At 39.3% G+C, this 13932-nt stretch overlaps 1 protein-coding gene across 1 annotated transcript in view; it reads left to right on the top strand.

The window, feature by feature from the left end:
• DBNDD2 (dysbindin domain containing 2) overlaps nt 1–13932 on the top strand; it is a 34852-nt gene extending 20920 nt beyond the window's left edge. Inside the window, exons 2-4 of the mRNA XM_058178696.1 lie at nt 3867–4022; nt 4938–5084; nt 13489–13932. Coding sequence (XP_058034679.1) covers nt 3867–4022; nt 4938–5084; nt 13489–13691 — 506 coding nt within the window. The 3' untranslated portion in view covers nt 13692–13932. The remainder of the gene's footprint in view (nt 1–3866; nt 4023–4937; nt 5085–13488) is intronic.

Below are 13932 nucleotides of genomic sequence, written 5' to 3'. Positions count from 1 at the left end.
TCCAAAGTCATCTTGGGTGACATGGGGAGCTATATAAATTAGATAAATACCGGTAATCAATGTTTATAGCAAATACCTTCATCCAACTGCCTAAAGATTACTGTTTTTGGTAATCAGAAGGTAGGAATTATTTTTATTGTGTAATAACAACATGTTCATCCTGGATACTGGCACAGAAAAAGCAAAAAGAAAGAACTCTATATGTCCCCATAGAAATTAACAGTACAATATTACATAGACAATTGTTTTTATTTCTTTTGAACCACCTACTCAAATTTATTTAAAGGACATATGATTATGCAGTAAGAATAAAGATTAATTAAATGGATTAGATTTGATAAAATAGGGTTGCCTGAAGAACTCTGGAATGAAATTCGTGGCTTCATTAAAGATGATGCCAACAAAAATACCCAGTTTTTATATGGGAAATACAGTAAGAAAAGTTGAATGAAAGACACGACAGAAACTACCCTTGAAGGGAGAAAGGACAAATAATTCAGTACTAGATTAAGTGAAAACAGGTTGCACTCTGAAAGCAATAATGATGAAGGTTAGATATTTTGCATCTGTAATGAAAGGGAAAGGTCATTGGAAAAGGTCTTGATGCTTGGGCAAATTGCAGGTAAATGAATAACTGAACAACAAAAACTCCCATAATGCTTAGCTTTTGAACATGCTGATTAGCAATTATGGTTCAACACATCTAGTTGGATTGCCCTGTTCTGACCGTAAGCCTCCAGGACAGGAGAGACATTATTTTCATCATCTGCTACGGAATCCCTTTTAATTGAAACTGGTGCTAGCTGGAAATTCTGGAATTTGAAATCTCAACTTATTTGAAGTGGGGGGGGGGTAAATTTGCTTTTGAGTAATTGCTCAGGTAGAAACACAGATTGGTTGATGGAACATGAATTAAAATAGTGCACGAGCCATATATGTATCTAGTGGTTAAACATGCCTTCTTTTACTGTGTTAGTTAGCTGCAGAGGTTCTTGAATTACTTCTTGAAACATAAAAGGTTTCCATTGCCAGGTTGATACATGGGAAAAATAGTTTCAAATCAAACATTGGGTGATGCGTTTCTTAGGAGTAGCCAAATGATAGGAGTATAGCTTCCTACTTCTCCTGAAGTCAGTGACTTGCTTGATGAAAAGTTCTGGAGAACTCAAAATTGCATATTTATTATGTCATTTTGGTTGGTATCAATGGATTTATGGTCCCCCCCCCACAATCTGAAGCTGAATTCATAGGCCACACCAGAGAGACACTGCCTCATCTCCCTTTTTCCTTTTCCCCCTCCTATGACAGGAAGTTTAACAGTTGTTGCTGTTGAGCTGAAATTTCCCCTGAGGCAATTGAAAAGGCTGTTCTATTTGAGACAATTACAATTTTCACTATTTGTTTTGTTTCCTTAGTTATGGCACTGCCCAGCTTAGTAATCACATTTTCCTTATGTCGGTCTAGCCAGTCCCTGCATCATCAGTTGTTGAATAGAGGAGCTGAAATGTCTTTAATTTTTAAAGGCATCTGATATTTGCTATGGAAAATCTCCTAGATAAGGTCAAGGGGCCATTCTTATTCCAGCTGTTACTTTGTTCCTTGATTATGTGGATTTTTTCCCTAGGAAAAAAAAAGATTCCTCAACATTCAGCCTTTTTATAATGGGCTATGATTACTTGATGGAATCTGGCTCCTTTTTGTCTCTTTGTGAGTTGCATCTTTGAAATAATTTTTAAAAATCGATTTTAAAAAATCCAAGAAAAGACTTGCTTATCTTTATCTGTGTTCAAGGACCAATTATTGTATATGCTGGAGAAAATTTATGAAGGGATTATAGGATCCAAAAAAGAAAATGTGGGTGGATTTCATTCATATTAATCCCACAGAAAAAAAAGCAGATTTAGCCATCTTTCTTTTTGAAGAAGTCACCCCAAAAGGTTGGTGTATTTTCCCTCTGAAATGGGCTCAATTATTTCAATTTATTTTGGACAGTTTTCTAATTCAGAAAATAAACAAATTGTCCAGTGACTGATCAGAGTGATGCACTTTGCCACAAACCGTGTATTAGGTGAATCCACTAAGACTACAAGATAACCTCTTTGCACAGCTCAAGTATGCTTCTTGCAACTTCATAAACTAAGCAGAACCTGAACTATTAGCTTCAAGCAGAAGACTAAACTAAGAATGTAATGACCTTAAAAACTAATTAAGACTAGGTTTGCTAAATCTAAACTGACATCAGAAAGTATGCTAATGTTCTCGGCAAAGATTTAACAAAGCTTTTGTCCTTTGTTTAGCATAAAAATATTGGTAGAGTTGTCTATTCATGTTCTCACTTCTGTGAGCTCCATTCAACATTTAGAATAAAATAGAATAGAATTCTTTATTGGCCAAGTGTGACTGGACACACAAGGAATTTGTCTCCAGTGCATAAGCTGTCAGTATACATACAAGCAACAAAGTGATAGATCATGGATTATAAATCACAGTTACTAAATCATATTTGTGGCTCAAAAGGTTTTTTTTATTATCAATATGTCCCTTTTCTCTTGATACAGGCCCCCTATCCTGAAATAATACATTTAAATGAATTATATTTTTCTTGTGCTATTTGTTTCTTATATAACATTTCTTGTCTGTTCGTTTGTTTGTCTGCCTATCTATCCTATTTATCATTTATATACCTGCCCAACTCACAGAACAAGCCCCTCTGGGCAGTTTACAGCACATAAAAACAATAAATAAATACCTAAAATCATAATTATTAATAGAAAACATCAAAACTTATTTATTAAGTTACTTATTTATTTATTTACATAGATTAGAGATAAATGAAACCAAATTATTTTTCTATAGGTAGATAGACAAAGCTCAAAGGGGAAGACATATTAAATGGGAAATAAGGAAGATTATTCCCACCATGTCAGAATGGTTTTGTATTGGATAATGATTAAATTTGCCATCAAATACATTCTCTTCAGAGGCAGTATTTATCAGCATCCTTTCCAAGTAATTTTTTTTGAATTTTTATTTGGTTTAATGAATCAAAAGGAATCAATTCGATATTTTGAAGGTAGCCTTTCTTGCTGATTCCTGTAGCCTAGGTAATTTAATAAGTCTTTACCATGTCATTTTCTGGTTCATTTTGTGTATTTCACAGAACTGGTCTGCTTTGTAATGTGTAGGGCAAACTTTTAATGTTTTTTCCTCACCATCACAAATAGGAAGTTCATTGCAATTTTACATTGCATCCAAGTGCTCAAGGCTGTGTACACTGTGCTTTTTTTCCGCAAAGCAATTCCCGTGCTATAAACTGTGCTGCAGTATGAATACATTCTAGAAAGGATTATAAATTATTTGAGACTTTGGAAAGTGAAGAGGATTAGCTGGTCAGAATATAAGCTTTGGTTTGCATCATCTTGCATCACGTTATAGTCTATAGAAAATAGTCCAGCTGATTTGGCAGGTCAGAAACTGTTGGGTCTGCTTTCTTCATATAACTCAAGGTAGCTTGAAAAGAGAAAATAATTAATACTAGTTACGAAGTGTTAAGTCTTCTGATTTTCACCACTACCAAACATGCTTTACTGGGGTTTGTTCCTACTTGGCAGGAAGTGATAATAAAGCAAAACTATAGAATCATTCATGAAAGTATGTAAAAATGGAAAAGGATCTTGGAGATAATTTTAGTCCAGCTTCCTGTCCTGTGCAAAACCCTACAGAAGTGAAACTTTTTTCAAACCATTATCATTTCTCTTTAAAGAAATGTGTTTCTATCCTGCATACTGTTAAGGACAATTTTTGGTTCTGGAAGGAAAGAAGAGAACACTTCTATAGTTCAATTTTTCATTCTGATTTCATTTCAGCTGATATTGAAAATGGGCAGCGGGGGCTGGACCCTGAGCAGATGCAACAACAGCAACTTAAACTTTGGGAAAGGCAGAGATTCTTTGAAGAAGTTTTCCAGCACGATGTTGATTTCTTCTTCCCAGTATCACATCTGCAGATAGAACACAGGAGACGTAAGTTCAAGTGTCAAGTTCATAGACCTTACATGGGCATCCTGTACCATCAAGTACCAGTGTTCTGCTCCAAATCTCTTTTTGTGACACTTTATAGCAATTGTACCACTGCTTTTCAGCAGGAAGGCAGCTTTTTCCCACCTTGAGCCCAAAAATCCCTATAAAAATAACAGCTTGTGCCCTCAAATAGGCTCAATGCTGGTAAAATAACAAAACATCACATACAAATCCTAGAAGAATAAGAAGAAGGAAAAAAACAGGAAAAAAACTAGTCCTGTCCATGCTATGATGCAGCCTTGCCTTCTCTACGTCATTGTGCAATTCAGTTTAGTCCCCAGGCTCTAGGAAAGGCTGCCTACCCTGTTTCATAGTACTGAATGAGAGTATGGGGAAACTATGTTTTATTTGTATGAGAACAGTCAGTAAGTTTGTAATTTTACTTGTGATTAATTTGGGCAGTAAGCTATGAAATGGAGATCCGTTTCTTCATAATAAGCATAGGTATAAACTAGTGGTGAAATCCAATTTTTTTTACTACCAGGTCTGTGGGCGTGGCTTGGTGGGCATGGCAGGGGAAAGATACTGCAAAATCTCCATTCCCACCCCACTCCAGGGGAAGGATACTGCAAAATCTCCATTCCCACCCCACTCCAGGGGAAGGATACTGTAAAATCCCCATTCCCACCCCACTCTGGGGCCAGCCACAGATGCTATTTGCTGGTTCTCCAAATACTCAAAATTTCCTCTACCAGTTCTCTGAACTGCTCAAAATTTTTGCTACCAGTTCTCCAGAACCTGTCAGGACCTGCTGGATTTCACCTCTGGTATAAACCATTATCAAGCCGTGTCTTGCCCTGTGCTATTATGAGAATCCTTCATGCAGTGTGACCTCTGATAGTTCCTACATCTTTCTAGCTCCCCTAGGTAGCATTTCTTCCATGGAGGTCAATGTGGACATGCTGGAACAGATGGACATGTTGGATCTCTCTGACCAAGACACTGTTGATGTATTTCTTAGCTGTGGGACCGAGGACAACAACAATGTAGCTACCCTATTGCCAGGTATGTACAACTTCCATAACTATCTACATCAATTATTGGCCCCTGTGTTCCATCTGGGATATGTTATGGTAAAGCTCTTTGTTCAGGGAAAGGGTTGGAAATTTAGCCAAGTCAACAGCTCGAGCATGGGCATTAATGGTAGAAATTAGTATGGATGTAGATGCAATGGGCAACAAGAATAATCTTGAGAAACAGAAAGAGTGGTCATAGTCAGACAAAACAAGTTTCAGTCTGAGACAGAAATATAATTTGAGGAAGCATTTCAGATTTGATCCTCCTTAATTCTGATGAAGGAAGGAAGGACTCACTGGAAAAGAGCCTAATGCTGGAAAAGATTGAGGGCAAAAGAAGAAAGGGACGACAGAGAATGAGGTGGCTGGATGGAGTCACTGAAGCAGCTGGCATGAGCTTAAATGGACTCCAGAGGATGGTAGAGGACAGGAAGGCCTGGAGGAACATTGTCTATGGAGTCGCAATGGGTCAGACACAACTTCACAACTAACAACAAATTCTGATGAAGATAAAGGGAGAGGGAAGGGGGTGCATTCATCTGAAAAAATATGTTACTGTAATATTACAATAAAAATAGTATTAGCATTTTTGACTTTAATTTCCTAGTCTGGTCTACCCAAAGGTCTGACAACAGAAGAGAGATGGTGTTGTGTCTTCGGCTCCTGAGCCCAGTCTCCTGGCAGACAGTGATTCAGAGAGGGAGGGGGAAGAGCCGACAGGGCTTCCCTCTGCAGGACCTTCCTCTCTGGCTCTGCTCCAGGTCCCAGAGGCAGGCCAGGTGGAGGAGATGACGAGGCCTCTTTCTCCTGCACCTTCCCGCCCCCCACAGGCAATGCCTCAAGACCCAGCTGTTGACAATCAGTCCTGGTTAAATCCCAGGCATTGCAGAAAGGAGAGGCGGGAACAACAAAAGAAGGGGTGGGGCAGGCCTAGAGAGTGCTGAGTCACGGAGCCACACCCCACAGGGTATAAAAGCAGGAGGAGCTGCTCTATAGCTTCTTGTGAAGGACAAAAACTGACTCTTGGAAACTTTGGCTGCAATATTTCAAGACTAAGAATTTGGCTTCTGGATTTCTGTTTATTTCTGAACTCTTGGTTGCTCCAGCAACGACCTGCAGCTACGCTAGCTTCTGAGGAGATAAGAGAACTTGGCAGGCAATCGCAGGTTCGTTGCCAGAACTGATATCTGTCATAGGAATAAATTGCTGGCAAATATAGTCAGCTCGCGTGTCTTCTTGGTTGTGGTTGGGGGGGACAGAACAGATGGCCTCCTAGGGAAACTCTTAGTAACCTGGTCATTCAAAATACCACCTTAACGTATCTTCTCAACCTATGACACAGCTTTCATTGGTATCTTTTTCTGCAACTATACTGTAATACTATAATAACTATGCTAAATACTGTAGAAACTTTAAAAAATATACTTTGTTTTTGTTCTGTCACATTCTCTTGCTCTGTTTTCTAAAATGGAAGTCAGGTAGAAATAGATAGGATAGAAATCAGGGAAGTACCAGGAAAAATATTCATAAGTGGGATGGTATACAATGGAACCACCCTTGTATAATACATTGAAATACATTGAAAAACTATGGTATCAGATAGAGTCGGTCAAAGAAGCTCTATGCCCAGGCATATTCCTTTTAAGGGAGATTGTAACTACTTCTTAGTGGAAGCATTGATTTGGGAGATGAAGTCATAACCCAAAACAAATTTCCAGATGGCCACTGAACAAGGCTTGAGCTTTTTTGTTTTATGAGTTCCCAACTGTAGCTGGAAAACTCAAATACACATAATCAGTTTAAACCCAGAAGGTACTGTATGCCTTTGTGTTAATCCAGAAACCTCACAACCCTGACTAATGTTCTGCCATTAATACAGAGAAACTCTTTATTTATTTTTTCCTTTCCTACAGGCCATTCTTTATTTGCTCTAAACTTTCAAGTATTTCCTATTATCCATATCAGAGGTGGGTTTCAGTAGGTTCTGACCAGTTCTGGAGACCTGGTAGCAGAAATTTTGAGTAGTTCAGAGAACCGGTAGTAAAAATTCTGACTGGCCGCATCCCCATCTATTCTCTGCCTCTCAAGTCCCAGTTGATTGGGAGGAAAGGGGGATTTTACAGTAACTTTCCCCTGCAGTGGGGAGGAAATGGAGATTTTACAGTGTCCTTTCCCTGCCACACCCACCAAGCCATGCCACGCCCACAGAACCGGTAGTAAAAAAAATTGAAACCCACCACTGACCCATATGTATTCTTTACTCCTTTCCAGAAACGTATAGCTTCCATTTTGTCATGTCTGGCCCTTTCTGTGTTAATTTGAATTGAACAAAATTGAAATAAACAATAAAGTAAGACCCAAAGACCATGGATATGCTGCTGTTGGCAATGGATAATTCTGGCATTCTGTAAAACTTGAAACATCACGGGCGTTTATATGAATTAAAGCCTAAGGAAACAATTGGCTTTCTTACTCCCACTGACAAGATTTGGGTGTCTGTTTACCCACTTCTAACCTTAGCAATAGGAATTTGGTTTAAGGCAGGAGCAGCCATGTCATGGGTCTCTGACATGTTCCCAATGTGATCCCCAGAACTTCTGCAGCTCACACTACTCAGAGTGGCAAAATGGTTGACACCATAAGTAAAGGTTTGGATCAAAATAAGGGGCAAAACAGAAGCAGTGTAACCTCCTTTAGAAGTATTTCACTCCATAAATTGAACCCCTAAATTAGATTAAACGTTTTTGCCCTAACTAGCTTCACGACATCCCTGTATTAGTAGCCATGCCCAATAGGCACTTGAAACCTTTTTTAGAATTGGCTGCAGTTGGAATGATTTATAAGCAGCGGTGAAATCCTCTGAAGTCTGCTACTGGTTCTGTGAGTCTGCTACCAAGTGTGCGCTCTGCATGCATGTGCGCCTGAGGCGCGCCCGCACAGTGCTAAAAAAGGAACATTTTGAAGCCTTCCGAGTCTGCAAAGGTAAGTAGAACGGTGAGGGGGTGTGGAATCCGCTGTACCACATGAGCTAGATTAGCTAGAAAGCAGGAAATCTGATGATTCTAACTAATATAAATCATCCATCACAGCTGATCATCGACCAGCTGATCATCAGAAATACCAGTTCACCCGAACCAGCAGCATTTTTTACTACTGATTTGGGAGAACTGGTCAAAATTGGTAGCATTTCACCCCGTTTATAAATAAATAGCCATGTAAATTAATAAATTAAATAAATACACAATAATTCAATGTTAAAAAGAGAGCAGTACAGTTTATGGCCATATATAGTATCCATTTGGGAAAAAACCCCTTCTGGGCTTTTCAGGACAAGACATCCCCCCACTCCCCAAAATGTGAACCCAAGGATTTCCCTGTGGCAGATATATCCCATTGCTGTTTTTGTTTTTATTTTATTTTATGTATTTATTTATCTGTCAAGCATATATAAGACAACAGGTAAAAGTATAAGCATAATTTGAATACATGAAAAGTTTTGCTGGTCTTTATGGATAGAATTAAGTAGCCAGCTTTAAGAAGTGGGGGGGGGGGCAAAAGATGTCCTCAAATGTGTATTTGCCCACTTCGTGCCAGGAGGGCAGACTGATTCCACAGCAGGTCGGAGCCCATTTTGTGTCCTGTGATAAGCAGGCTGCACAGAGAGGTGTGCAAAATGCTTCAGAGCAGAAATGTTTCGAACTCAGCCAGGAAAAGAAATCTGCTGTTTTAAAGCTCAAAGCTCATTGTTCTGACTTTATTGGAATTGTTTCAAGTTTAGAAAATGCTCTGTTTGGGTTAGAAAAGGGGTTTTTTTTGGAGCCATTTGGATCTGCTGCCTCAAATTAAAAGAGGAAAAACAACCCGTCTGGTGATAGTAATGTCTTACGTGCCTGCATTGTCTGCTGTCTGCACATTGTGAACTGTTTTTATAGCACCTTGTAGTCTTCTTCTCTCTGGCTTTTTACTGATCACATTTTCTCCCCTGCTTTTTTTTTTGGTAAAGTTAACAGTGATGTTTATTCTGAGGAGTGGGAAATGGAGAGTGCAGGGAAGCTGTTGCTTAACAACCCCATACTTGTTGCTAAGCAACAGTGCTTTCCTTACTCTGCTCTTTCTAGGTTTGCCTAAATAACAATGTCTGAAATTTATGAAAAGAAATAACTGTTCCAAGGACACAGCCAAGCTCCCCTTGATGAATCTCAAAATGCTAGATTTTTAACAGAGGTGCCCGCGTTTCTCTTGCGCTCTTCTTCTGCATCTTTTATTATTAAAGTTGACCCAATATTCTTGGGAATAGCTAAAGCAGAGGTCTTCAAACTTGGCAGCTTTAAGACTTGTGGACTTGTGGAATTCTCGGAGTTGAAGTCCACAAGTCTTAAAGCTGCCATGTTTGAAGACCTCTGAGCTAAACTAACTGATTTCATTCAAATCAAACGATGGATAAATGCACAGGAGTAAACTGTGTGTATGTTTTGTTCATTGGCAATCCTGACAGGAGATATTTATGTTTTCTCTTTGCTGCATATACCAGTTTTTGGCTTAAGAATTCTGGATATCTTGAGCCAAATTTATTTTACAGGGAGTGGCCATTTTCTATCACATCTTGCATTCCATCACTCTGTGACCTTCTTTAACCTCATTTCATGAAATAGTATAATAGCAATATGATGAGGGAGTTGGATAAAGCAGGCTGACTGTATTTCCTGATCTAAGTAAAATACTTCTAAGGTTAAATACCCTTTGCCACCATCACTTTAAGGACCATTTCTGTGATATTCCAGATGTTGAAACTAGAACTTTCAGCAGCTCCAGCCAGTGGTGAGGTACGTTTGAAACTGTAGTTAAACAACATCTGGAAGGGCACAGATGGCCTCACATCATAGTTGGAGGTAGAGATACCATGTGCAACAGACTATTAGCATGCCAATTAGGCACCAAATGGCATTTGTATCATAGCATAATGTGTTGTGATGCATGTGATGTCATTGTGTTCTATCAAGTGCTTTTATTGGATGCATGTACAGTGAATGTAAAGTTTACGAATATGTAAAAATGAAATTTAAAAAAATCCAGCAAAGCAACTAGTCCAGGGGTGGGATTCTACCGGTTCGGACCGGTTCGGGTGAACTGTTCGCTCCAACGATCAGCTGGGAGCAAACCAGTTCACCCCGACAATCAAATGGGCCCATGCTATTTTCCTACCTTTATCTTCTCAGCTGATTTGTGCGGTAGAGCATATTGCCGCACCTCAGCTGTGTTTCTCCTCCGGAAACGCGGAAGTGAAGATTTCTTCAAACTGTGCACGCACGAAGCATGTAATCAACGAACTGGCTGTTAAACTGGGAGGATCCCACCACTGAACTAGTCAGTTTGTTAAATGCCTGGATAGTCAATACTGCTAACATCTCCAAAATACTTTTGAATTTGTGTAGATTAAGAGCTTTTTTAAATGCTGCGATTTAAGGCTGACCCATCTTCTTTCTAATGCCAGGAGACTCTAGAATTTGTGTTAGAGGGAACAGGGCTCAGTTATACCAAAATGATTCACCCTGAGAGTGATTCAGGTATTTCACAACATAGCCTTCTCACATTCCAGTTAAGTAGCCTCACTGATGAAATCTCCAGGCTGTGAGATTTACAAACCAGGCACCAAAGCTCCTGTCCAAAGATGGAGAAGGAATGTAAAGCATGTCCATTGCATAAAGAATAGCTCAAAGATTCATTCATGGATAGGATCTAGACCAAACAATAACCCAGCTCTGTGTCGATCACTGGCTTCATCTGTCCCTGAATCTAATAGGCCAGTGGGTCACATAGTTGCTAGCATACTTCATAATGTTTCATTAGCCAGATAGATTCTAACTATTATTGTGGAGGGGAGGGACTCTTACTGGGTTGTTCTTTGATGTATCTGGACCTTATGAGCCCTGGTGGCGCAGTGGTTAGAATGCAGTACTGCAGGCAATTTCTGCAATTTGGTTGTTCGAATCTCACTAGACTCAAGGTTGATCCAGCCTTCCATCCTTCCGAAGTTGTTAAAATGAGGAGCCAGATTGTTGGGGGCAGTATGCTGACCCTGTAAACCGCTCAGAGAGCACTGTGAAGTCTAAGTGTTATTGCTAAGTGCTATTGCTATTATGGCAACTTGGGGACCATGTTTCCTATCATGACTGAGCTTGTCGATCAGAAAGGTCAGCAGTTTGGCGGTTCAAATCCCTAGTAGAGGTCTGCTGTGTGAGCAGGGGATTGGACTAGATGACCTCCAAGGTCCCTTCCAACTCTGTTGTTACTGTTACTGATTACATCACTTCACCAGGAAATATGAGGCGAGATTGATAACATTCTGTATCTTCTATTGAATAAATATTTCTGCCTTTGAAATGTAAATTTTTGTGTAGAGAGAGGCAGAATGTAGACAATGTAAAAATGGAGATGAGTGACACATAATAATCACAGGTGTAGAAGCTGCAGAAGCTGTTTGGACTCAGGAATGTTCACTCGTGGTACATACAGCATATTTGCAAATTTTCTTCCAGGAGCAAAAGATTTAGAAACGTGTTGTTCAGGAATTTAGCTCTGCCCTTGAGAAGTAGGTGAGAGAGGGAGAATGATTGCTTAGTCCCGGGAGAGTGAAAAGTATGGGAAAGAGATTCAGCCGAACTCCATCTTGATCTTTTTGGCCTTCAAAAGGGACGTGAAGATTTTGCACAGATTTTCAAAATTGTGTAAATACCCCTACAACAGTAAAGTGGCCTTCCTTGAATCCCTGCAGAGTATGTTTCTTGACGTGGCCTCCTGTAGTACTACAAGGAGCTGACACATGTTTTCCTTTTCTTTCATCTTAAGGCAAGGTCCTATAGAACTGCTTATTTTTATAACAAATAGGAGGTGAAGTATTGATGCTGCAGTCTTACAAGACCATTTTTATATCCAAGTCACATCTCTTTCTCTAGTTGGCATCTATACTACGACATTTCGTGAACTTAGGCTGACTGAACCCGTGCCATAATAAATATCATAAAATAAAAATGCATCAGCACGATTCAAACCATACAATTAAACTGCTAAGCAAGGGGTAGTCACATCTTTCATCCAACTGGTCTCCTCTTTTGAACCTCCGCAAATGTTTAATGTTAAGCATTAAGGGAAGCTGTCTCACTGTTGTCTCTCAGATTACATTTTGTGATTTGTATTCTAAACTGTGCAGAATATATCCAAAGATGTACATGTTTATAACATTTTTAAATTAGGTCAGGCTTGACAAAATGCCTGAAAAGGCTGCTTATGATGGATTTTTCTGGCATGGTGAAGGGTTATGCAGAACTAGAGAAAAGGAATTCTCATCCACCACTTATTATCTGCAGGGTGACTGCAAGGAAAGATCAGCTCAGTTTGTGGAACTGGGTAGCTTATCTGCACATACGTATGTAGTGCAATGAGCTCGTAATATTCCCTGCAGCGTGTAACTGTCAGGGGGCATTGAATTCTAGGCAGTCTGCAAGGTTTTGTTTGTTTGTTTGTTTGGAGAAGGATTGATCATTGAATAAATGCTTCCCAGAAGAAATGAAGTTTAAACTCCTCTGACCTAAAATGACATTTTTCTTGTCCGTACTGTAGCTTTGGGAGTGATTTACATGCAATTTATTTAAGTCGGGAACAGTAGTACAACATATTACTTTGTTCAACTCTGGTGATGCAATAGTAAAACTTAGTGCATTTTGCATTTTCTATTAATAGCCTGGTGTGCATGTGTCTGTTAACTGATTTCAAAAAGCAGCGCATGTCTTTGAAAAACTGCAGCAATACTTAGAATTTCCTACTGTACTTTCTGCAAAATGAAGCTGTAGCATTTGAACAAGAACTTAGGTTAATTTTGTGTCTTCATGAATATATGCATTTGCAAAAATGGAAAAATAATTATAATTTAGATTTCAGTGCAGACTTGCATAATTTTGCATTTTAAAGCAGTACACAAAAAGTTTGTTATTCAAAACTTGCACTTTCTTAAATTTTACCATAAAATTTATCAACAAATTCGTCTGTAAGTTGCCAAGGGAAACGTCTGCACAAAGATATAGTTATTCATGAAAAGAAAGAATAAAATATACTAGGATATGATTAGCTGATAATGTATGCAGGAGGGTAATGTGACAAAAGAAGCATGTATGTTTACAGAAATGTGCACCAACATTCATGCAATTTTAATGCAGAGTTCTCAAGTTTGGTCAAGCAACTGCAATACACAGTAGCTGTAAAGTAAAAACTAAAGCTGATATAGTAGATCCGCTTATCCCTGAAGGCTGATACCAGGATATTAGGGGACAGGATGAATCAGGTGCCAATCATCTAATTAACATCTTCTTTCTTTTCTTTTTGACCATCTCCTTTGCCAGATTCTAACCCCTTCCAGGAAGATATTTCTCTGCAAGTGCCCGATACAGTTGAGGTCAAATCACGAATTTCATCCACATCATCTGCCTCTACAGACCTGAATAGCCTGGACACCAGTGAAGAAGGAGCTGAGACTCCTGTGGTGCAGTCAGATGAGGAAGAGTTGGAGCAAGATGGGTCTGAAGAACAGGAGACCAAGAGCTAGCGAGGTTCTCCATCCATCGTGCTATAACGGACCCTGCCAGCATGAGATTATGAACATGACTGGATTGCTCTGATTCCCACTGTGTAAAACCCACAGAAGCTCCCTGTCCAATTGTTGTACTTGGGGAAGATTCAAGATGATCTTTCTTCCTGCAGGATGGTCAATGCATGGATAAGGCAACAGAAGAGGGAGAATAGGGTGAGGCGTGGGTGCTACAAAATTAAAATAGAATTTAACTCTC

This window comes from Ahaetulla prasina, chromosome 3, assembly GCF_028640845.1.
Source record: "Ahaetulla prasina isolate Xishuangbanna chromosome 3, ASM2864084v1, whole genome shotgun sequence".
NCBI lineage: Eukaryota > Metazoa > Chordata > Lepidosauria > Squamata > Colubridae > Ahaetulla > Ahaetulla prasina.
The sequence above is the reverse complement of the archived record's forward strand: the minus strand, read 5'-3'. Positions and strand labels throughout refer to the sequence as shown.